A 26,614-nucleotide genomic window follows, 5' to 3' on the forward strand; every position below is an offset into this window, starting at 1 on the left:
TTGTTTTTTTATTTGTATTTTTTTTTTATTAATTTAATTTAATTTAATTCGTTTTTAATTTAATAAAAACTTGTTTTAATTTAATATAATTGTATTTAAATTTGTTTTAATTTAATATGATACAAATATTTTTAAATAATTTTTTTTTAATTTAATTTGTTGTTTTATCCATGCACCATGTGAGTGTTGTCTTTAGATATTTTCATCTGTTGTAGAGCTTTTATAAATTATACAAATAAATTATTAAATAAATAAATAAAATGATCTATTAATTAATCTATTAATTTTTAATAAATTAAAAAAAAAACAATTCTAAGAGACTTGGTAAGTTTTAAATATAAATTATATATTAAATGAGATATTTACTTAGATAAAATTAAAATATTTAATTGGCATAGTTCAATATTTAAATGTTTTGAATATTATAATGTTAGTGAAATATTTAGTGTTAGTGTCTATCACATTATTCTCTATTTTAAAAAGGGCTTGACTGAATCCTGTTTGTTTCTGAGCTTTTCTCTCTCTTTTTTTTAATGGATCCTGATTATTAAACCTTTTATTGTCGTAACATTACTCTGAATATTTATGTGGTGTCATGTCAAGTTTATGCTCCAGTTTGTGTTTAGTTTTTTGTTGTACAGTATGTGTTTCTTCATCATGTTTAAGCTCTCCTTCTCACCTGTGTTTTGACCTTTGACCTCATGTAGGCCGATATTCTGTCGTTGTCCAGCTCCAATCCCAACAGTCTGTGTTATGTAGAGACGGCGGAGCTCGACGGGTAAGATGCGTATTTCCACACTTCTAGACGAGGATTTCAACACACAGTGCCTGTTTTTTTTAAGGAAGTCATAATCTACTTCTGGCCATAACCATAAAACCATTTGTGCATGCATGAATCAGTATTTGTGTAATTTAATGACTTGTTTTTTTGTAATTACCACATTATGAACGTACATTGATTCATAATGGAAATTGTGTAATGGATTTGTTGTTGGTCTTGTTCAGTTGTTTAGTCCAAACACACTCGGTTTATTTTGTTCTTTACATACAAAGAATCATAATTAAATCCTGACTTTATTTGTCTGTGTGCTTTTGAATTGTTTTATTAATGTAAAAAAAAAACAAGTAAATGATATAATTAATTATGTAATATTAGAATTTATTTTTAATAAATGTTTTAAAAATTTATTTTTTCTTTTTTATTATTATTAAATTTTCAGTCAATTTGCTTAGTCCTAATAATTTTTTTTCCCATAAATATTAAAATATTGATTTGATATATATAATATTTACAATTTATTAAAAAAAAAATATTTTTTTATTATGATTATGAGTTTGACTGTGTTTATGGATCCTAATTCTTTACTCAAACATGAAATTGAAGCAAATTAATATTCAAGGTGTATGTCAGCCTTTCCTCTGTTTTATATTTTAAAGTATGGATCATAATTCAGTTTCTGGGTTTCTCTGTCTGTATCTTTCATTGTTTCATAAATATATAAAATTGTAAATATTAAATATTTAATTGATAGAATATTGTATTTTTTGTTATTTTATAAAATCTTTTTCATTTTAATTTGTTATTTTATAAAAACAAAAATCATTTTAATTAAAGTCTTTTAATGCTAAAAGAATTACAATATTAGTGAAATATCCACTGCAAGTTGAACAAAAAAAAAAAAAAAAAATATATATATATATTTTTTTTTTATTATATATATATATTGTTGTCAGATGACTCTTATTTTGTAGTTTCTGATTGTTGGCTTTCGTTTGGTTTGTCCAGAGAGACGAATCTGAAGTTTAAGATGGGTCTCAAGGTGACAGACGAGTGTCTTCATGAGGAGGATCAGTTGGCCAGGTTTAATGGTGAGTATGATACGAGTGTTTGACGAAACAACAGATCATTCGTGTCCAAGTAGTTGCATGATTGTAATTGTACATGTACCGCATCCTATTTTGAATGTTGAGATTAAGACACAACGTCACTGTTGCCGATTTTAAAGTGTACGGTAATCTCCTGCTCCGTGTCTTTCTCAGCGCTGATTTTGTGCGAGGAGCCCAACAACCGTTTGGATAAGTTTATGGGAACGATGATCTGGGACGCTCAGAGTTACCCGCTCGACCTGGACAACATGCTGCTCAGAGGATGCAAGATTCGCAACACGGACGTGTGCCACGGCCTGGTCATATTCGCAGGTCCGTTCCATACGCTGCCCGACACACACACGTTTATGTTCACGCTTCGGTGTGTGTTTGTGTTTGTAAAAGAGCTGTGATGTTTGTTCTGCAGGAAATGACACTAAGATCATGAGGAACGGAGGGAAGACCAGGTTCAAACGCACCAGGATAGACATACTGATGAACTACATGGTCTACACGGTCAGTGAAACGCACATCAACTAACATTTCACTTCTTCAGTTCAGAGACATTTGACTCTTAATTTTTATTTATTTTTCTATCCACTTTTACACAGCATCCCTTGATTTTTAATATGACTTTTAATATGACTTTTTTAAAAAAAAAAAAATCAAAAATACTTTTAATTTTTTTATTTATTTAGATTTCCAAAATATATTTATAGAGTGTATTCATTGTTTTATTTATATTATTTATTATTTACATTGTGTTGATGATTACCTACTTAGCATTTTTATTTATATAGAGGTTTGTTTTTATTTTATAGAGTGTATTTATTGAAAGGTATATTCTTAGATTTATTAATTATTATTTATATAGACTGCATAGGAAGTTATATATATATATATATATATATATATATATATATTTACAGAAAGTGCATTTATGGTTTATGTTTTTACTTTTATTGATAGAGTGCATTTATAATCTATTTATCAATCTTATTGTAGAGAGTGCGTTAAGTTTTATTTATATATATTTTATATATATTTTTACCTTTTACATTTTTAAATTTTATATATATATATATAACTTACGTATAGAATGTTTTTATTTATATTTTTACTTTTATTTGTAGAGCATTTATAGTTTATTTATCTTATGTGTAGAGAGTGCATTCATAGTTTTATTTAATTATTTATAATATTTATTTCTAGAGAGGGCTGTTATAAAGTTTATTTATAAGTCATATTTATGGAGATATATTTCAGTTTTGTTTGTATTTATATTAGTCAATACTTTTATTTATAGACTGAATTTATACTTGTTAATTTAATATTTGTATTTATATAATGAATTGATAGAGGTTTATTTATTCATAGAGACTCAGTTTACTAGTTTTATTAAATATTTTATTAATTTTATTTATAGTCATTGCATTCATAGGTTTGTTTATTTATATTATTTAAAATTCTTATTTATAGCTTGAATTTATAGAGATTATTTTTATTTATTTATTTTATTTATGTCTATTTATAGAAAGTGCATTTATAGATTGTATTTATTTATTTATATTTTTCATTTTATATTTGTTAGAGTATATATTATAGAGTTTTTAGTTTTTATTGAGACCATTTTTAGAGTTTTATGTATTCTGTAAGTATCTTAATGATGGAAAGTGCATTTTTATTTTATTTTATTTTATTATTTTTTTATATATATTTTTTATTTTATTTTATTTGTATATATATATATTTTTTTTGTTATTTTAAAATTTATTTTATTATTTATTTTTTTATTTTTTTATTTCAAGGTGCTGCAACATTTGCATTAAATCCAATCTCATTTTGCATCCTAAAATGTTTCGGTGGCTCTCTGGTTCTCCCTGTAGATCTTTGGGTTGCTGGTTTTGTTGTGTGCTGGTCTGGCCATCGGACACACGTACTGGTACGAGAGCATCGGCTCGAAGGCCTGGTATCTAATCGACGGCCTCGACTACTCTTCATCTACCCGAGGCTTCCTCAGTTTCTGGGGCTACATCATCATCCTCAACACCATGGTGCCCATCTCTCTCTATGTGAGGTACGACAGCCGCCTCTCCTCCGCTCTCTCTGCACACAGCTCTCGTTATTCAGCAGATAACTCACTGGTTTTGTTCTCTCAGTGTGGAGGTGATCCGCTTGGGTCAGAGTAAGTTCATTAACTGGGATCTGCAGATGTACTACGGTGACAAAGACACGCCGGCCAAAGCCAGGACCACCACACTGAACGAGCAGCTGGGGCAGGTCGAGTACATCTTCTCTGATAAAACCGGCACGCTAACGCAAAACATCATGGCCTTCAAGAAGTGCACCATCACAGGACGCACTTACGGTGAGACAAAACACCAACTTTGTTTTTAGAGGAACAATAGAAATCCTGAAATGCTTCTTGATGAATTCAACACGATAAGTTCTACAGTATCTGTATATAAAGGCCTTTAAATGATCATGATCAAAACTTATTGTACACAACAGTTTTGTTACAATTAAAACCTTAAAAATATGTATTAATATTTGAGTTGCTTAATAAAATGAATGCCTAAATAATATATATATATATATATATATATATATATATATATATATTATATATATATAAGAAGCTAGTTGTCAAGGCAAAATTTCACAAAATAAAAATAATTATTTTAATAAAATTTTAATTATTATAAAATAATTAAAACTGAAAAAAAAATAAAAAAAAAATATATATATATATAAAACAGTAATAAAATATGCAAAAACAATTTAAAAATACAAAAAATAAAATGAATTTAGGTATTTATAAAAACATGATAGTGCATCTGATAGTTCATTATTTTTTAGCAAGTAAAAGTCCTTTTAGTATAATTGTACAAAAGTCCACCTTCAGTTTGTGGATTGCGTATCTTTTTGCTGTGAAATCTGTCATGTGAGAATAACATTGATAACATTAATAATATAATATTTATTGTAATATATATATATATATATATATATATATATATGTTTTGTTCATCAAACTAAGCATATAATTATCATCCTGCATATTATTGGGACATAGTGTGTGTATATATCCTTTTATGTAAGTGTCTGTTATACTGTTTAATCTCATTGATGTATATTACAAGCTATTTTTTTGTTCATATAATTATCATAATCTGCACCAAATTGCATATTTTGGTCAGTTTGGGCCTCTGAATAAAACGGAGCAGTTTTTTTTCTCACCATATCTACTATATGAGCCATAAAAGCCTGATTTGAACTATTATTTCATATGTCAGGATGTACAGGGTTAATGCATGCATTCGAGTGATTGTTATTGAGGTTTTATATGTCAAACCAGTAGATGCATTTAAATCAAGTATGAAAAGAGCGCTGTGTGTGTGTGTGTGTGTGTGTGTGTGTGTGTGTGTGACTGTGGGGGAGATTTGAGGCTTAAATTTCACACAGGTCAGGTTTCTGTGGTTGGGAACAGTGAATGATTTTAAAACTGGATGACACCTTCGACCTTGCCATTTAAAATTACTCAATATCATCTGTTTTGCACACAGTGATTACGTCACATTCTTAGAGGCAATGACTTTTGCTGATGCTTATAAACCCCTAACAGTGAGTATTAAATGAGTGACTCATATTTGAGAAGGTTGTTAAGTTAAAGGTATATTGAGACGTCTCATTCCATGCTGTCTGCACTCAGAAGGGTGCTTTAGTGCTTTATGATCCAGCACTATTTAAAGTGCCAATTCTTTAGTGTTCTTGCTTTATCAATCCAGTGATCTAAATCAGTGTGAAAATTGACAATGCTTTATGTTGATCTGTAGGAGATCCCACCAGTGCAGACGGTGTGTCACTGGGTCGTGGAACGGTACGTACGCAGAATTACTTCTTTACTTAAAATTGCATTTATATATATATATATATATATATATATATATATATATATATATATATATATACACACACACACACACACACACACTTACTGTATATGCATTTACATTTTTTTTTATTTGATTTTTATTTGTTTATTATAGAGTATATAGTAAATAATAATGTATAAAATATAAATATAGTTTTTTTGATGGATATTTTGATTTTATTCATAGAGTACATGTATAATTTGATTTTTATTACTTTTTATTTACAGAATACACTCAAAGTTTTATATATTCACATTATTTTATTATTATTTATACAGAGTACTTTTACAATATTTATAGAGAGTACATTACTATTTGTGTAGAGAGTGCATTTTTAGCTGTTTTATTTTCGTTGAGCTTTATTTGTATTTATAGAAGGTGCATTTGTATTTTGATTAAATTATTTGATTATATTTTATTTATAGGGAATACATTTATATATTTATTTATTGATTGGTTGATTTTTATTTATAGAGAGTACATCTACAGTTAGATTGTTTATTAGAGAGAGTGGATTTATATGGTTTTATGTATTCATTTATATATTTATTGATTGGTTGAGTGTTTATTTGATTCGTAGTTTATTAATAGAGGGTATATGTATATAGTTTATTAATTAATTTTAGAGAGCGGACATTATTTATGGAGAGTGCATTTATTCATTTTAAATGTTTTTTATTACGTGTTCAACGTGACGTGATTTTATTTAGTTTTAGCTAACGTCATTTTAAGTTAGCTTTTAAAGTTAATAGCTTTTAGTCAAAATGTTTGATTGGCAATTTATATATCATTTCACTTTCTCTCAAATTGTTGCTCAGCCTGTGGATTTCAGTTGGAATAAATACGCCGAAAAGAATTTCCAGTTTGAAGACCATTTCCTCGTTTCCTCTATCCGTGCGAAGAAGGACCCCCAAATTATGGAGTTTTTCAAACTCCTGTCCTTGTGTCACACCGTCATGGTTGAGCAGAAAGAGGGTGAGGAGACCAAAACCAGAATTATCTGCTGAGATTATACAGTAATAAACAGTAATACGAGCATGTTGCATCTTCTTGATTCTATTTTGTGTAAAAGCTAAAAAAATGCTGCTGTTTATTTGTATGCTGCATATTTCCTCTGTGTTCAGATGAGTTGGTGTACCAGGCTGCGTCTCCTGATGAGGGCGCTCTGGTCACAGCAGCATGCAACTTTGGTTATGTGTTCTTGTCCCGAACGCAGGACACCATCACCGTCCTGGAGATGGACCATGAGGAGACCTACGAGATGCTCGCTCTGCTCGACTTCAACAGCGACCGCAAGCGCATGTCCATCATCCGTGAGTCTTTCTCTTCTTCACTTCCTGTCTGTCAGTCGCTGTAATCGATTTCTCACTCTTGTGTGTGTGTTTGTGTGTAGTGAGATATCCAGACGGTAAAATTCGTCTGTACTGTAAGGGCGCAGACACTGTGATCTACCAGAGACTCGATGCTAATAGCAAGAATAAAGAAACCACGCAAGAAGCTCTGGACGTGAGTACCAACACTTTTAATAAATCCATGTTTAAATGTATCAAGCTTTAAAAAGTAGAAAAAAAGCATCATATGAAATTTCAAAAGAGTACTCCATTTGACCATATTAAAAGCAGTGTTGTTTTACTTAACTCTAACCAAAACCATAAAACCAGGAAAATAAAACTTAACTGAAATAAAATCAAATATAAAATAACTTAAACTTATTTACCAAGGCAACATTTATAATTTTCATTTAGTTTATCTTGATGCACAGAAAAACTAAACTAAAACCGTAAGAAAAATATATAAAAATATGTAGACTTGCAGTATTAAAAAAGAAAAAAACTAATAAACGTAAAAAAGCACACAACAGAATTACAGGCTAAAATTGCTAAAATTAAACTAAAATTAAAATCAAAACAGAAACAGAGGAATTTTTAGATGTCTTTATTTATAACGCCATAAATCTGAAAATTCTGTCATTAGCCAAAAAATTATATATAATTTTCACAATATTCTAACGCATAAAATCAATAAAATTAACAAAACCATCAGTAAAAACCTTTATAATATTTATAGAAGTAAAACTTTAAATTTTGGTGTCTGTACGTGCTGCTGAAGTTGAGAAAAAAAATAATTTTAAGAAACGGCCTTTAAAACAAATGTATTGTAATTTAAACACAAATACTGTGCAATAATAAAATTAAACTATATATGAACAAACCCCTCAATAAAAATCTTCAGAATATATTGATGAAAAAAACTCTAAATTTTGGTGTCTGTACGTGCTGCTGAAGTTTATAAAAAAACTAATTTTAAGAAACGGCCTTTAAACATATGTATTGTAATTGAAACACAAATACTGTGCAATAATAAAATAAAATTATATATGAACAAACCCCTCAGTAAAAATCTTCAGAATATATAGATGAACAAAACTCAAAAATTTGGTGTCTGTACGTGCTGCTGAAGTTGAGAAAAAAATTTTTTTTTAAGAAACAGCATTTAAACATATGTATTGTAATTGAAACACAAATACTGTGCAATAATAAAATAAAATTATATATGAACAAACCCCTCAGTAAAAATCTTCAGAATATATAGAGGAACAAAACTCTAAATTTTGGTGTCTGGACGTGCTGCTGAAGTTGAGAAAAAAACTAATTTTTAAGAAATTGCATTTATGTATTGTATTTTAATCTAAATCGAATATAGATGCAAATAGATAAAGTGCAATCAAATAAACAATTAAAGGATTTCTTTCCACTATTGCGAAACAGCACATTATGAAAAGCCAAATAGCCCAAAAAGTCAAAATTGACTGGTGCATGAAAAAGTTTTTCCTGTAGTGTTTGGCCAAGTAGAAAAGCATGCGTTGTGTGCTAAACGGTTGGATTTTTCTTTCAGATCTTTGCGAACGAGACGCTGCGGACTCTGTGTCTCTGCTATAAAGACATCAGTCAGGCGGAGTACGACGCCTGGTCTCAGAAACACCAGGCTGCCAGCGTTTCAATGGAGAACCGTGAGGAGGCCCTGGACACTGTGTACGAAGAGATCGAGGAAAACCTTTTGGTACAGAAATAAGAAAGAAAAAAATATTATTCATTTCAGGGAAGTGACTAGTGATCTAGTGTATTAATCGGGGTCATTAACCTGTCAGTGTTTGGCTATTGCCTGGTAACAGACACTTTTTAGCAAACCCTTTTATCCAAGGTGACTTAATATGCAACATAATGTTAAAGTAATATAATATGCATAATGTTAAAGTAATATAATATGGATAATGTTAAAGTAATATAATATGCATAATGTTAAAGTAATATAATATGCATAATGTTAAAGTAATATAATATGGATAATGTTAAAGTAATATAATATGCATAATGTTAAAGTAATATAATATGCATAATGTTAAAATATTTTCAGTTGAAATTTAGGTTGATAATGTCTAAATTAATTTAGTTTCAGCAACTGTCTGATTGTACAAAAATATTGGCATTATATTTTTAAAAAATTCCAGTTATCTGCGAAAATATATCTTATGTATTGTAGTTTTTTAATATTAGAAAAACTATACTCTCAATAAAATTTTTATATTAAATCGAATGTTAATAATTATTTTACCTGTATATTTTAAATGAATTACATTTTATTATATTTTATGCTATATATATATATATATATATATATATATATATATATATATATATATATATATATATATATATATATATATATATATATATATATATATATATATATATATTAGTATTAAACTTTTATTATATTATTCAGCCTATCAGATATCTGCACGATATATCTTACGTATAGCTAAAATCTGAAAATCGATATTCTTACTTAAAAATTTATTTTGAATTTGTTAATGTGCTAAACAACTTTTTTTTCATCTTTTAGATTACATATAAAAAACTAATAAATATTTCTATATAAAAATATGTATGCAGTAATTAATTTTTATCGTATCGTATAGATTTAATACGTTTTTTTTATTTATAATAATTAATTGTGTAACTTATGTTCGTTCATTCAGCTGATTGGAGCGACAGCCATTGAAGATAAACTTCAGGACGGCGTCCCAGAAACCATCGCAAAACTGGCCAAAGCTGACATCAAGATCTGGGTTCTGACCGGAGACAAGAAAGGTGAGCGATGCACGTGAAATAATGAGTTATTTTAACAGAGATCGGTTTGATTTCTAATGGATTTTGTTTTGTCTCATGCTCAGAGACCGCTGAGAACATCGGCTACGCCTGCCAACTGCTGACCGACGATATGAAGATCCACTACGGAGAGGACGTGAAGTACGTGTCTGTGAATGTGTCAGTGTCTTGAGACTGTCTGCTTTCTGACTCTCTTCTTGTTTCTCTCTCAGTGTTCAGCTGAGGAACAGACAGACACAAAGGCGCAACGACCCTCAAGGACGCAATAAGAAGCTGAAGGAGCAGTTTTTCACAGAGCCTGGCAAGAACGCGCTCGTCATCACTGGAGGCTGGCTGGTGCGTTCACCAAACACTGATCCACAAAACTGATCCCGAAACACAAATTAAAGCACTCCATTTGACATGAGGTTGATATAACTCAATATAAAAAGCTATACATCAAATAAACTATTAATTAATATAAAATCATTCAAATGTTTGGGTTCAGTACAGAGTTATACAGTGATTTAATAATACAGTGACAGTAAAGATATTTGTTACAAAATATTTATATTTCAAATAAATGCTGTTCTTTTGAACTTTTTGTTCATTAAAGAATCCTGAAAAATTAAACGTATCACGGCTTCCACAAAAATACGAAGCTTATAAATAACAATCAGAAATGTTTCTGAAAGATCATGTGACACTGAAGACTGGAGTAATGGTGCTGAAAATACAGCTTTGATCACAGGAATAAATTACATTTGACTGTATATTTACATTGAATGCTGTTATTTTAAAGTAAAATATTTTTTCACAGTATTTCCGTTTTTACTGTATTTTTGATCACATAAATGCAGCATTGGTGAGAGACATAAACATACCCACTTTAAACTTCTGTACCCTACTGTAACTTCCAAATGTAAATATTTTAAATAAGTTTTAATATTTTCCTTATGTAATTTTGCTGGAAAACTAATTTTATATGGACAAAATGATAAAAATAGATCATATAAACAAGTAAAATATGGGCATTGTCTTGTAGGGAATCTTACATAAATATTGAACAATTTGGGTGAAAAAAAAAGTGTTGGCAATAACTAAATGTTTTTTCTCACAAAATACTGATAATAGATTTTACATATTGGTCCGTAATATTCTTTTTTAAAATGAAAATAAATAAATCGCTAAAGTTGATCAACAGGAAACAGTTAGAAACTAAAGTTTGTATCTCCTACTATTACCGTATTTTTCGGACTATAAGTCGCACTTGAGTACAAGTCGCATCAGTCCCAAAATTACGGCATAATGAGGAAAAAACATATATAAGTCGCACTGGACTATAAGTCGCATTTATTTAGAACCAAGAGAAAACATTACCGTCTCCAGCCGCCAGAGGGCGATCTATGTTTTCAGTGTAGACTACAGGAGAACTGAGCATCATAGAGCGCCCTCTGGCGGCTGGAGACGGTAATGTTTTCTCTTGGTTCATTTCTCTTGGTTCATGTCAAATTAATTTTGATAAATAAGTCGCACCTGACTATAAGTCGCAGGACCAGCCAAACTATGAAAAAAGGTGCGACTTATAGTCCGGAAAAATACGGTAGTCTAAAAGCACTTTCTGGTCTCTGTGCAGAATGAGATCCTGTACGAGAAGAAGAAGAAGCGTCGTCGCTTGCGTCTGAAGAAGCTCAGGAAGCGGTTCATTCACTCCACCAATCCTCCAGACAGCAGTCAGCCCGTGGACGAGTGGGAGAAGGAGAAGAGACAGGAGGACTTCGTGGACATGGCGTGTGAATGCAGCTCGGTGATCTGCTGTCGCGTGACGCCCAAACAGAAGGCCAACGTGGTCAGTCTGGTCAAGCGCTACAAGAAGGCCGTGACTCTGTCCATCGGCGACGGAGCCAATGACGTCAACATGATCAAGAGTGAGTGAGAGCCAGATCTCATTCCTGACCCACACCCATGTTATTATACATTTATGCATTTAGCAGACAAGCGACTTATATTGCATTCAGGCTAACAATTTTCTCCTAACATGTGTTCCCTGGGATTCGAACCCACAACATTGCGCTTGCTAACGCAGTGCTCTACCACTTGAGCTATAATTTTAGATTTTCTGTTATCAAGTTAATTTTTAGGCTTAGTCTAAATTTAGACTATCATTTATGACTAAATTTAGTTTTGAGGTTTAAAAATTGTTTTACATTTTAATTTGAGTCATTTTGTTGTGTTTTTGTCATTTTTATAAGTTAGTTTTTTTATATACATATGTTATTTTTATTTATTTCAGTTTTAGTTGCTTTAATACTTATTTAAACTAAAAATACGTAAAATTTTCTTTAGGCAACTGGCTGAAAATATATTTTTTTATTTTTATTATTATTATTATTTATTTATTTTATTTTTTTTGGTGGTTTGTGGTTATGGGTTTAGTTTTAGTTAGTTTTTGTTAATGATACTAACCCTGATCTAGACGACAATTAGAGAATCAACTTTTTATTCATTTAAATTCAGTTTAAAATGTTTTTTCAAGAGTTCAAAAGTGTAATTGAAGAGGCAACTATTAGTTTTGATTAATATTTTGTGTAGGTTTTTATTATTTTATGTTGTCTGTTATGATTTAAATTTTACTTTTAGTAATTTAGTTTTTTTTTATTTTTGTTTTTTATGTTGTTTTTTAAATATGTCTGTTTTTATTTATATATATATATATATATATATAGTTATAGATATATACCTTTTTCTTCAGTTTTCTTCAGTTTAGTACCTCAAATTCAACTAAACAAAAATTAGAGATGTTGCAAGTTATTAAATATGTTTTTAAATAATGTGGTAATATATATTAGTTTATTTTTAGTAATTTTGTTGTGTGTTTTCATTGTTTCTAGCTTGTTTTTTTTTTATTTAAGTTTGGGTTATTTTAGTACTTCAAATTAAGTAAAAAAAAATACAAAAATTAAATGAAATATTGCCTCTACATTCGCCAACTAGCTGAAACTATTTTATTTTATTTTATTTTATTCAAGTATAGCGCATGAATTTAAATTGATATAGTTGTAGTTTTAGTTAACAATAAAAACCTTGATCCAGACAATGATCAGAGAATCAACTTTCATTCAAAGTATTAATTGATTTGAAGTGTTTTGTCAAGAGTATAAAAGTGCAGTTGTCTCCTTCCCATGCTCCTTTGCAGCTGCAGACATCGGTGTGGGCATCAGTGGTCAGGAGGGGATGCAGGCGGTAATGTCCAGCGATTACGCCTTCGCTCAGTTTCGTTATCTTCAGCGCCTCCTGCTGGTCCACGGACGCTGGTCCTACATCCGCATGTGCAAATTCCTGCGCTACTTCTTCTACAAGAACTTCGCCTTCACTCTGGTGCACTTCTGGTTCTCCTTCTTCAACGGATTTTCCTCACAGGTATGAGACACTGAGAGCTGATTTACAGACGTTTGGGACATTGAAATTCCAGTATTGTGACAATACTACCATTAAAACTAAAATACTGATATTCAGTAGCTTTCTTGATACCATGGAGAAAAATTGCATTCATTTTAATTTTCAAATTGATTTACTTCTGACCATAATCAAAGGATTTTCCTATCAAATAAAACTCTCGATTGAGATTCAAGTCTTAAAGCTTAATAATAATAACAAATTACATATCTTTTAAATATATTAATTTTGTTATTCAGCATTATTTTTTTACGGTTGTAATATATTTCTGTCTTAGAAATAATAATGATAAATGAATATAATAATAATAATAATGGATAATTATTAATAATATATTATTTTACATATTTGTTATATATTCATTTTAAAGTGAGTTTATGTTTGAATGGTAATATTTCTGGATGAAAAAATAATAATAAAAATTATTATTAATATGATAACAACAACAAAAGTATTATAATTATTATTGTTTTTGTTATTATTATTATTATATATATTATCTAATATATTTAAATAAATAAAAAACAATTTGCACATTTTTAAGATATTTATTTTACAGTTGTTTTACAATAGTAATATATTTTGTATTAGAAATAATAATAATAATAATAATAATTTAAATATGATAGCAACAACCACAGAAGCATTATAATTATTGTTGCTGTTATAAATATTATTTAAAATATTTATTTTACAGTGTAGTTGAATTATGACATTAATATAGTAGTAGTAATAATTATTATTATTATAAGTATTAGTAGTATTATTAGTATCCGGATTATTTCTAAAATGGGAATGTATTTATATTCCAATACAACCTTAATTTAAAAATTATTTTTTATTTTATTTATTTATTTATTTTTTTTATTCAAGTATAGCACTTTAAGTAAAATGGATATAGTTGTAGTTTTAGTTAACAAAATAATAACCTTGATCCAGACAATGATCAGAGAACAACTTTCATTCAAAGTATTAATTAATTTTTACAATCGAAATATATTTTTGTATTAGAAATAATAATAATTATTATTATTATAATACATTTATATATGATAGCAACAACAACAGAAGCATTATAATTATTGTTGCTGTTATAAATATTATTGAATATATATATTTATTTTACAATGCAGTTGTATTACGATATTAATATAGTAGTGATAATAATAATAATTATTATTATTAGAAGAAGTAGTATTATTAGTATCCGTATTATTTCTAAAATTATTTTATTTATTTTAATAAATATTATTAAAAATATTTATTTTACAGTGAAGTTGTACTATGATATTAATATAGTAGTAGTAATAATTATTATTATTATAAGTATTATTAGTATTATTAGTATCCGGATTATTTCTAAAACAGGAATGTATTTATATTCCAATACAACCTTGTAAATGTAAAAATACTTTACAGTACTTTATATATGATAAATTTATATATGATAGCAACAACAACAGAAGCATTATAATTATTGTTGCTGTTATAAATATGATTTAATATATATTTATTTTACAGTGCAGTTGTATTACGATATTAATATAGAAGTGATAATAATTATTATTAGTAGTAGTAGTAGTATTATTAGTATCCGTATTATTACTAAAACAGGATTATATCTCTATTCAAATAAAAATGTGATTTTATTTATAACAAAAGTTTAACCCTCAAGTCTTTAAAGCTCCTGAAACTCCCAGCATGCAGAGATAAAGTTGTTTTTAAAGAAGTGACTGCTGACGTGTATTTGTTCGTGTTTTGTAGACGGCTTATGAAGACTGGTTCATCACTCTATACAACGTTTGCTACAGCAGTCTTCCTGTTCTCCTCGTGGGTCTTCTGGATCAGGTATCCGTTCACCAGAGCTTCAATCTGTCCTGAAGTCACCATCAAACCTATTCGAACACCACTGACACGTTTTGTTCCTGTAGGACGTGAACGACAAGCTGAGTTTACGCCACCCGAAGCTGTATCTCCCGGGGCAGCAAGGATCGCTGTTTAACTACAAGAACTTCTTCATCAGCTTGTTCCACGGCGTCTACACGTCCCTCATGATCTTCTTCATCCCGTACGGTGCGTTCCTGCAGACCATGGGACAGGACGGCGAGGCTCCGTCTGATTACCAGTCGTTCGCTGTGGTCGCAGCTTCATCGCTCATCATCACCGTCAACCTGCAGGTGCCCGATTGGTCGATTTAGATCATGTGACATTTCCGTGTCCAAATAAGGAGGCATTCTGTTTCTCTGATTTGAATTGAACATGCATGTTGATCGATTGTTTCTTTATGTTCCAGATCTCGTTGAACACCTCCTACTGGACGTTTGTGAACTTTTTCGCGGTGCTCGGCAGTATAGCCATTTACTTCGGCGTCATGTTTGACATCCACAGCGCAGGAATCCACGTCATCCTCCCAACCACCTTCACTTTCACAGGTTTGTGACAAAGTCTGAACTGAGAACTGAGGCTCCACAAACGAAACCTAAAACATGCATAAAGCAGTCTTTCATGCTTTCCATGATCATGATAGGGATTGGTGATACGAATGAGCAAAACTTCACAAAATTTTGTATGACTATACTTTTGTTATTTTATATGTTATGCACATGTTTTTTATAGAAACCATCGGATTTATATATTAGTTAAATATAAGTAAATTATTTTTTTTATATATATAATAAAAACATGTTTATTACAAGCTAATTTATCAAAAAATGCATTAACAACTATAAAACAAATTTGTTGCATTCAAAAGCAATGCAAGCTTGTTTTACATCAAATAAATGCATTTGATATAACTTTGAACTAAACTTATTTAACTAAATATTTTATGATATGCATGTTTTTTATACAAAATGTAATTCAAAAGCTACAGAATTTGATACTCGCAGGTCCTTTTGACATGAAGTGATGGTCAAAAATATTATTTTATAGATTTATTTTTCAATTCATGTAAATTGCAGTCAAAGTAACTTTTTTTTAAACTATTTTTTTATATGCATTTAAAATAAATCTAAGATCCTTTTACTAAACTAAATCTTTTACTAACTTAAATTAAAATTATTAAAGACATTTTTGTTAATTTAAATAAAGCTGAAATAGCATCTAAATATTAGATGGAAAAACTAAATAAAAATGTAAAATGTTAACTTGGCTAAATTAAGTTTAGGTTGAAGAGCTTAAATGGCTTACTGGAAATTTATAATAATTCATATTAAAAAACTAAAACTAAACTAAAGCTGGAATAAAATTTAAATAAAGAAAAATGGGAAAAAAAATAATAATGATAATTTAATTTAATAATTTAATAAAGCTAATTAGTAATATTTCCTTATATATGTGTGTGTGTGTGTGTGTGTGTGTGTGTAATGAAAACCTGAAAATATAAACAAATAAACACTAATAGTAATGTTTAAAAACAACATCTACAGAAAAGACAAGTCCATAAAAACATAAAAAATGAACGTAAAATTACAACAAAAGCTTAAAATGTTAAAGAAAAATCAAAAACAAATTCTAATAGTACTATTAAAAAAGTGCAAATGCACAAAATAGCATTGCTAAAAATTAAACTAAAATTAAAATGTGAAGCCTGAAAATACAAAAATGAATGCTAATAGTAATATTTAAAAACAAAAACTAATACAGATGATGAAATAGCAGAACGAAATTACTAAAACTATGAAAACAGAAATGATTATAAAATAAATCAAATTTTAAGTAAGAATAAATACTATAATAGTATGTAATAGTATTGTTTTTGACCCGTAGGTGCGGCGTCTAACGCTCTGAGACAGCCGTATCTCTGGCTGACCATCATCCTGACGGTGGGAATCTGTCTCCTTCCCGTCATCTGCATCCAGTTCCTCTGTCAGTCCATCTGGCCCTCGGTCGGAGACAAGGTGAGATCCTTAAAAAGCATAATAATGAGGAATATTCTGGGTTGAATATAATATAGCAGAACATATCTAGAGCCGCTACAGCCTCACGTTCTTCCTGCAGGTCCAGAGGAACAGGAAGAAGTATGAGCTTGAGGATGAAGAAGAGGAGAGGAAGAAGAAGAAGCCGGCATTCCAGCGCGGCGGACGCTCTCGTCGCTCCGCTTACGCCTTCTCGCACTCGACCGGCTACGCCGACCTCATCGCGTCGGGACGCAGCATTCGCCAGCGACCGCGTGTCCGGCCCGAGCTCAGAGAGAGTATACGAGAGGCTCCTCAGGCCGACAACATCTGAAACACTCATTACCTGCTTATGTGCCTTTACCCTGAGCTGGCCACCGGAACCGGCCAATAGGAAGAGGCCAAGTGTCTTTTAAAGGGGAGGGACTAATGAAAGAGCCAATGGGAAATGGGGATGAAGGGCTTTAAAGGGGAAAGATAAAGTTAACACTCACCGGTGACCAGGACTGGTTTTAATGTTCTGCAACAAGATTGTACAACAAATTGTTTGTCTCAGGTTTTTATTTCATGTTTTTAAATTTTTGCAGATGTACAATTCAGGGTCCTGCCCTCGGAAAGAGTATGTGAATGTGTGTTTCTATTCCCAGCACTTGTTTTGTACACTGCCAAGATTTTCTTAGTATTTTTGTCTTTGCATTAAAAATATCAACACTTTCTTATAGAATTACATATTTAGTGTAATATAAAATTATATAAGCACCAGAATATATTTTGAATTAGGCTTACAGCTCCTTAAATTTAGTTTTGAGATTTAATGCCTAAAAACCAGAAAATAAATATAAAAATAAAGTCTAAAACCGGAAAAATATGAATGAAAAAAAAAAAAAAACATTTTGTAAAATTGATGTTATACAGTTATGCTTCTCAAGTAAATTCATCTTGCTTGATCCTTAAACAAAATAAATGTATTTTAAATAAATAAAGCTTAAAAAAATAGTAAAAACAACCAATGAAAAATGCATACAGCCTGTAAAACTAATATAAAACTGTTTTGCTTCTCAATTAAATAAATCTTATTTGTTTCTCAAACCAAATAAATGAATTTGAGAAGCAAAATATATGCTTTAAACATTTTGATTAAACATTAAAAATGTTTAAATAAATTTTCAATGAAAAACAAGACAAAAATACTGATTAAGAGACTGATTTTTTTTTGCAGTGTAATGAAGGGTGTTGATTAGACTTTTTACCTCTTTACTACATTTGAAGACTTTTATGTTGAAATGTGAACTCGGTAAGGATTCATCATCTTGATTTCCAATTTTTGCAAAATGTCCAAGCAAGCAAAGGCCTGTATCCCACAAACCTCAGGATGAATTTTCCTCTCGGTCGAATCTTTGCATGGTGTCAGTGTCTCGTTCGAGATGATGTTCCTTATGAACCGTGAATGAATGAATGTGTTTAAAGTGAAACGTGATGTTTACATAAATACTTCTGAGCTCCTCTGTTCCTCAAGACCTCTGCTGTCAGTGGAAACGGTTCTCGCTCAATTTCTAACAACATGTCATGTAAAAACCTGCCTAGAGGGTCATAGATCATTTTTAAGATGGACACACTGACTGTGGTGTCTTCTCTGATTTAATATTACATTGTTGTTCTGTGAGTTGATGTTAAACGGGTCGTCATGCCTTCAGTTGCTGATGGAAATATCTGTCTGTGAAAGAATGAAGACTTAATGGTGATTTGTTTTCTTCTGTCATGGAACTGACTTTGCACTTTGGTACAGGGACTTGTGTCTTTCTCATTTTAACCCTAGCTGTTACAAGATTTGAAATAATCTACCATGTTATAATATAACTTATGAGAAAACACTATATTTATTACGCTGGCTGTTCTTAATGTGTACATTGAATGAATGTAATAGGCTTTATCCAGCCATATCAGATCAGTCTGACAAACTTGAACTCAGCTCTGTGGATTGTCTGTATGTAATGCACTGTAATATACTTTGCACAGATGTCTATAAATAAAGAATAAGATGTAGAATGTTTGGTTCTGTGTCATTGTTTATGATTAGAAAATGTTATCTTAATTTTGCATTATTATTATTATTATTGTATATAAAACTAGAGATCATAAGAATAACATTTACTTTATATAATTAACAATTTTTTAGGTATATTTTTATATTATGTTTATTATTTTGTTGCTCACCAAGGCTGCATTTATTTAATAAATATAAACAAACATTTTATAATATTATTACAGTTTTAAAAAATAATTAGGCCTATTTAAAAATAAGAATAACATTTTCTCTACATACGTTTTTTTTTCATGAATATTTTTGTATTATATCATGTTTTTGAAAAGAGTCTGCATTTATTTAATAAAGGAAAAACACTAATATTGTGAAATATTACAATTTCAAATATTGTTTTTCTTTAAGTTTTCTATGTAAATATATTTTAAGATATAGAACATTTGGCTTTGTGTTATTGTTTATCAAAATGAAACTATATATGTATATAATCTTAATTTTACACATTTATTATTATTGTATATAAAATAAATCGTAATAATATAATCATTTTTATTTTTTATTCTTTTTTTGCAATATATTTATTGTTTTTTAAAAGCAATCTATTGCTCATCAAGGCTGCATTGTTTAAGTTTTGCATCATATTTTTGATTTAATTAAAGTTCTTTAAGTAATAATGTGAAAAACATTATTACAATTTAAAATAACTATTTTCTATTCAAATATATTTATATAGATATATATTTAAATGACCCCAGTCTTCAGTGTCACATGATCTTCAGAAATCGTTCTTGTATGTTTTTATTTATTTATTTTTAATAAATGTCTTCACTATTACTTTATATTTTAATGTAATGCCTCCTGCAGAATAAAAGTACTGATTTGTTTTAAAAACATTTTACTGACCCAAAACTTTTGAAGACTTTATTTTTAATGTTTTAAAAAATATAGCATATCTGAATCATTAACAAAAGTCTGCATTTCTTATGCGAATGCATAATTACTTTTTTATTAATAAGTTCGTGTCACGTTTTTAAATGCGTTCAGAATTCTAATAAATATTCATGAGCCAGATTCTCCGCCTATGTCTGATTGGAGGGTTATCCTGCGCGTGCGCCGCGTGGTCAGACGTCACGAACGTCAGTGGCGACGTGGAAATGCAGAGCTAGTAGACTCAATTCAGCGTCAACTTCCACTGAAAACACACTTTACTGGACGTTTACCATCACTTATCAGAACTCATTTACTTTTATTCGTCTGAGGATACATAGTTGCGTGTCCAGCAGACAGCGAGTGGCTTTTCTGAAGCGCTGTCAAATCTGATAATCATCAAGTAAGTCATGCTGGCTGTTAGCTAGCTTGCATATTAGCATGTAAGCTAACGTGTTTACAATGGATTTTTCCATTCTCTCCAGTCTGCAGGCTAATTGTTGCTAAGTCTATAGCTACCTGGATACTTATTAACTTCTACATTGGCAGTTGAATGCCGAGAAATACTCGTATAAAATTAATATTTAACCGTATTCTAGTTATCTTGTTTGCAGTGCATGTTAGATCAGTGAAGTGGGTAATTTGATAGTTAACGTTAGCTGAGGAAAGCTCAAACTGTCAAAGTAAATAAGCTAAATGAATGTCGAAATTTTTTATTTTTTATTAGACAATAGACCTTACATATTTCAATTACAACAATAACATGGCATCCAAAAAGATAACAATCAACAATTTTGGTTTATATCGATTATTATTATTAATCACTCTCAGCTAAGTGACGTCATAATTAGTCTGTGTATATTATGCATATACAGTGGAGAATTTGTGTTTATTGTATTGTAATGTGTACGTTGTACAGACTCTAGTCTAAATTTGGCAGGACCAGTTTAACCCCTAAAGTCCTGCAGGGTTTTTAATATGTATTCTGTGTAGACCATTCATTGTGTATTTACCTCTAGTCTTTCTTTTGTCACCTGTAATGGTGATCGCAGTGAAGGATTGCATTGAATTAATTATTGATTTCAGTCTGTGTGTTTACAGTAGCACTGAAACAGTGAAACTGCAAGATTCTGTGCACCTTTGCATCTCAAAATCTGTCAAGAACAGCTTAAACGGAAAAAAAGTCCACTTAATTATAATTTTTTTCATGCAAACATAATGTCACATACATTTTCTTTAGGAAAAATATATATTGTAATTGCATCCTTCACATTATGGGGTGACACATGATTTTAAGACATGATATATTGATTTCTAAATCTAAATTTTGTTGGATTGATTGGAAAGTGATTCCACCTGAAGTTGTAAATGTGCTTTCTCAAGTCAAGAGAGTTCACACCACCTTCTGTGATCACTTGATATGAACCAGGATGTTTAACCAAAACCTCCACCTTCAGAGACACAGCTTCACAATCCGCACCGGGGAATGTGAAACGATGGCACGTTAACGATGTGTGTGTAAAGGGTGTGTGCTTAACAAAGAAGTGTGTGTAGGGATCAGTGTCTACCCATCAAACCCGTTCCATGCGTGTTGACTCTTGCTAAAGCGTAAGGTTTCATGTTAAGTGGAATAATCAGGTGTAAGATTAAATTTAAATGTTATTTTAGCACCTTAAATATCCTTCATTAGGTCACTGAAAAACGGTATTTCTCCAGGTTTCGTTTTCTTCGGCTGATGATGAGGCTCTGAGGAAGTCTCTGGTGGTTTTCGGAGGCGATGGGTGCGAACACCAGTCAGCTGAGCGACCTGTCGGAGAGCCAGAGCATCCGCGCTCTGATTGGTCCAGACGCCATCTCAGAGAACGAGCCCTTCTGGAACCAGCTGATCTCATTTACCTTCACCAGCCCCACCTGCAGGTGAGACGCTCCCCAGACCCCCATCACCGATGTCCCACACACTCATATCCATTCTAGTCACCTTTCAGTGGTATCCGTATCGGCCAACACTGAGCCCCAGGTATCAGAATCGCTATAGAAGGTGAAAAAGCATTTCTACAGCCTATGAAAATAAGCTCTGCTGTAATTGGCTAAAATTTTCAGCTCAGGCTTATCTTCTGCTCTCTCAGTGTGGAGGTTATATGAGAGATGAACACCAGAGGGAGGCAGAGAGTCTCACATCACCATCACTGTTTCAGCATCTCTTGCTTTTATAGAAATATTCATGCTCATTATGACTTGACGGGTTGCTCTGGATTATTAAGAGTTTGGTCAAATATGATTGAATGCACTTTGGTGTTTCACGTCGTTTCGCACGTTTCGTCCCGTGTTTTCGTTGTGAGAACTATTAGATGTGTAATGCTGTTGTCAACACATTTAACAGCATAAAAACGTTGCTTCTCGGCTGTACCTAATAAAAATCATCCAGACATATTAGAGATAATCTATTGAAGTGTTTAACAAACTACTTTTAATAATGTATCTGTACCTTGCATTTGGCATGCATGCATGCAACCAAGAGTTTGAATAATGACCTGACTGACTTTATGAAAGATTATGTATTAAACATTGCTTTATAAATGTAATCAGTAAAGCCGTGTGATTTGACTGCAACACACATCTCCAGTGTAAACACTGCTTTGATATTCCTCTCATCTCTGTGTCTGTGTGTGTGCAGTGCTGATGCTAAACTCCTGGAGGATGCTGTCGTCCCGCTGGCGAAGACTCTGAGTATGTGTGTTTGTATAATTTACTGCCGTTTCATTACAGCCGTCTGCACAAAGAGATGGCCGCCGATTTTAAACCCACTGTCTTGTGAAATAAAGCTCTGTAATTTCAGGCCCTGTGTGCACATAAATCCACATGAGTGAAATGATTAGCGATCCCAGGCCAGCTCTGCTTTTATGATGTGCTGTATGTAATTGAATGCATTCTGTTGATCTGGTTAAGGAGCTCTTATCCTGAAACCCTAAAGATGGGCAGCGATGTTTTGTGTTTTTGATCATCTGTCTGTCCTTTATAGTTCAGAACAACCCCAGGTCTGGGAACTTCAGGGCGCTGGTGAGAGTTTTTCTCAGCAGAACCAAAGAACTGAAGATCTCCACAGAATGCCAAGAGTAAGTGAGATCCCTCTTCAATAATGTGTGCATATAAGACTGTTTTTTATAAATATATAGTATTTAAAACCTGTTGCATGAAAACCGAAATACTCCACACTGATTCTCATTCACTTTTCTCCATGAGTAATAAATTTCCACAGTTATTAACATTGTACATTTTCTTTAAAAAAGTTGAAGTACATTTATAACACTGTATTTGTGTTTTCTTATCTTGCCAAAAATAAATTACGAGAAACTAGTTAACACTGCTGACATGTCTTTCTTTAATCAATCAATGGTTTTTTTTTATTATTATTTTTTTTAAAGTCATAGAAAAATGCATTCTTGGCTTTTTTCATTTGCTTTTGGGGGAAATGGGAATGCAAAAAAAAATCATATTTGTTGTAGTTTCCATTCACCAGCATAGAAGTTTATTCAGTTAAGACAACTTTTGCTTCTGAGAACCTGGAAATATAATATTAAATTTAGAAGTTTGGCTTATTCCATTTTTATTTATTTGCACATTACGTGTTTTTGCATCAAGCAGGTACATGTTTTTTGTAACTTTTCTGTATGCGTTGTTTTAAACCTTATCCTAAATTTAGCAAAATTTGTTAATTTTATTTTTCTTTTCTGCAAGAAAATGTTTCTTGCACAATAACAAGTCATCACAATACCCAATATAAAACTCCTGGTTGTCATCAGTGTTATTTTAATATCCTTCAGAAACTAATCATATTATTATTCTTTTATTTTTTTGTGTAGGAATTTTTTTGTAATTTGTGTTTTTTTTTCTTCATTTATTTATATATATATATATATAATATATATATATATATGCATACACAGATTTTAGATTTTTTTTTTATTATCAAGTTAAATAAGAATAAGAAATGTTATTTAAATAATTGTAAATAGCTTAAATTAGCAATTATTTTAATATTTTATTTCAAGTAACAAAATTGTTTTTTAACTGTTAATTTTAGTTAATGATAATAGCCCTGGTAACACTTTCTATACAATGTGTACAAAGTGAATCAGACTATTTTTTGTGAACATTTTTGTGTGTGAAAGTGGCTATTGAGATTCAGTGTTTGTGGTTCTCAGATGGTCAGAAAGTCTGTGAGATTTTGAGAAATATATTCTTTTTAAGCATCTTTTCCCACACAGGCTTTCTGACACTCACTAGTCACTCAGGACTTATGCCATAAGGATGTTTTCTGATGTGATTTTCCCATGGGAATAGCCACGGTGCAGCCCACGGCGTCTCACACACACACACACACACACACACACACACACCGCCAGAGCTGATGCTTGTGTTGCTGTAGCATCAATCCAGAGCAGGGAGTGACCCACCACACATGTGAACCAGCAGACTCTGTGCAGAGATCAAACCCTTCTGATCCAGGATCAGCTGATGCACTCCAACAAAACATTTAAGGCCTAAAATTGTGTTAGAATTGCATTTAAAATTTCCATGCATTTAGATCATGCAGTTTCAACCTAAACAAACTTATAAAGTTAATTAAAAATGTCATATTTGTCTGTCATGCAGAAATCAGACCGGTCAAATTTCTCTCATAATACTAATGAACTAAATGTGTTTTACATTTTTATTTGTCATCAATCTCTTAGTTTAAATAATTCAATATTGCTCATTCTACAGCTAGAATTGGTCATGCATGTAGATTTACTGTATGTGATTATGTGAAGTCTTTTGTAAGTGTATCTTAAAAGAGCGTCCTGCTCTAAATGCTGCTAGAAAATGTTTTTACTCAAAGTACATTAATAGGCTTTTTTTTTCTCCTAGAGAAATATAAGAATTTCAATTGGTATTATGAAGATTATTTTCAGTCTTATCATGTTACAGTTTATCAGAGCCGTGAATATAGCTTTTAATGCTGATATGGCGTAAAATGATAAATAAATCTTCTGCTTGTTTGCACAATTAACATATTTATGTTGATTCTGAGCAATGTTAATAAATGTATTTTGAAAATGATTATTTAATTAATCAAATGGATGCAAATAGTTAATAATAAACTATGCAGTTATTTTTGTGTGTGTGTGCAGAAATCTTAACTGTTTAAATATGCCTGATGGAAAAAAAGCTCAAATTACTGCATCCAGTTGGATGTAGATTTTATTTGCACTTCAAAAACATAAACTGCTTATATCTGCAGGTATGAGCGGTTTCTCCCTGTTAATCATTGTGTGGTGACAGTCTGAGTGTGTGTTGTTTTAGTAAAGGATGATCCCAAACCACTGACAGGGTAAAGCACTGTGTGTGTGTGTGTGTGTTTTGATCGTGAACCGCAGGGTGTGTGTGTGAGAGATGTTCAGCCACAGTTCACAGGCTGCTGTAGATCAGTAATTATCTGTTTCTCTCTCTCTCTAGTCAGTTGTTCATCTGGCAGGCCCATAATGCTTTGTTCCTGGTGCGCTGTTTGCTGAAGGTCTTCATCAGAGAGATGAGTGAAGAAGAGCTGCACTTACAGTTCTCCCACCAGGAGAGGGCGCCGGGAACCTACGGTAACACACACAAACTCAATTCATTTATTCTAATTCATTTGTCCATTCAGTTATATTTGACCCTCTCAAATATAGCCAAACCAGTTCACACACAAATACTTTTTTTTTTTTTACCTTAATGATTTGTTTTGGTCACACTTGAGCTAAAAAGTTTACATTTTTTTTATTAATCTTTGTTGATGCTAGTTAATAAAAACACAATTCTTCATTGTTTGCTCGTGTACATTTATATTTACAGATGTTCCAACAGGAAAGTTTTGTCAGATTCAACTTTTCAGCGTTTTGAGACTGTGTCCATTAGGGCTGTGCGATAAAATTTTGCATATCGATAATTATCAAATGTTTATTTCTGTAAAGTTTAAAGGCAGATTTTTGCTTCTAAGTGAAAGGTGTAGAAGCCAGACTAATAATTGTGGTCAGAACATGACAAACACTTTACATTTTTAATTATTTTCTCTTTTCCGGTCATTTCCCCTTAACAAAATAAATATCCAAATAAAAATAATTAATTGCATTTATATTATTAATTGCAATTAAATGCATTTTGTAATGAGTGTTATTGTTTCAGATCATGAAACGGTTTGTGTTCCTGTCTTTGATGCATATCTCCAGCACAGTTTGCAATGCATAATACATAATAAAGATTAAAAATATTATGTATTTTTGTCTCTTAGAAATGCACATTTGACAGTAGTAGCAGCTTGAGTTAGGATGC

At 31.0% G+C, this 26,614-nt stretch overlaps 2 protein-coding genes across 3 annotated transcripts in view; both read left to right on the forward strand.

Annotated features, from left to right (window-relative positions):
• Positions 1-19,345, forward strand: part of LOC113064451 (phospholipid-transporting ATPase IC-like) — a 33,200-nt gene extending 13,855 nt beyond the window's left edge. For both annotated transcript variants that reach the window (XM_026235307.1, XM_026235308.1), the window contains exons 8-28: positions 708-778; positions 1,787-1,869; positions 2,041-2,199; positions 2,294-2,382; positions 3,753-3,943; positions 4,026-4,234; positions 5,703-5,746; positions 6,620-6,776; positions 6,926-7,114; positions 7,195-7,307; positions 8,697-8,861; positions 9,841-9,952; positions 10,036-10,111; positions 10,183-10,306; positions 11,586-11,877; positions 13,146-13,369; positions 15,170-15,253; positions 15,337-15,582; positions 15,699-15,837; positions 17,174-17,304; positions 17,405-19,345. In XM_026235307.1, the coding sequence (XP_026091092.1) occupies positions 708-778; positions 1,787-1,869; positions 2,041-2,199; positions 2,294-2,382; positions 3,753-3,943; positions 4,026-4,234; positions 5,703-5,746; positions 6,620-6,776; positions 6,926-7,114; positions 7,195-7,307; positions 8,697-8,861; positions 9,841-9,952; positions 10,036-10,111; positions 10,183-10,306; positions 11,586-11,877; positions 13,146-13,369; positions 15,170-15,253; positions 15,337-15,582; positions 15,699-15,837; positions 17,174-17,304; positions 17,405-17,635 (3,129 nt within the window). In that variant the 3' untranslated portion in view covers positions 17,636-19,345. The remainder of the gene's footprint in view (positions 1-707; positions 779-1,786; positions 1,870-2,040; positions 2,200-2,293; positions 2,383-3,752; positions 3,944-4,025; positions 4,235-5,702; positions 5,747-6,619; positions 6,777-6,925; positions 7,115-7,194; positions 7,308-8,696; positions 8,862-9,840; positions 9,953-10,035; positions 10,112-10,182; positions 10,307-11,585; positions 11,878-13,145; positions 13,370-15,169; positions 15,254-15,336; positions 15,583-15,698; positions 15,838-17,173; positions 17,305-17,404) is intronic.
• A 1,115-nt stretch (positions 19,346-20,460) lies between these two features.
• Positions 20,461-26,614, forward strand: part of LOC113064452 (dymeclin-like) — a 53,840-nt gene continuing 47,686 nt past the window's right edge. The window contains exons 1-5 of the mRNA XM_026235309.1: positions 20,461-20,672; positions 21,986-22,186; positions 22,944-22,996; positions 23,289-23,382; positions 25,766-25,899. Coding sequence (XP_026091094.1) covers positions 22,047-22,186; positions 22,944-22,996; positions 23,289-23,382; positions 25,766-25,899 — 421 coding nt within the window. The 5' untranslated portion in view covers positions 20,461-20,672; positions 21,986-22,046. The remainder of the gene's footprint in view (positions 20,673-21,985; positions 22,187-22,943; positions 22,997-23,288; positions 23,383-25,765; positions 25,900-26,614) is intronic.

This window comes from Carassius auratus, chromosome 46, assembly GCF_003368295.1.
Source record: "Carassius auratus strain Wakin chromosome 46, ASM336829v1, whole genome shotgun sequence".
NCBI classification, from domain to species: domain Eukaryota; kingdom Metazoa; phylum Chordata; class Actinopteri; order Cypriniformes; family Cyprinidae; genus Carassius; species Carassius auratus.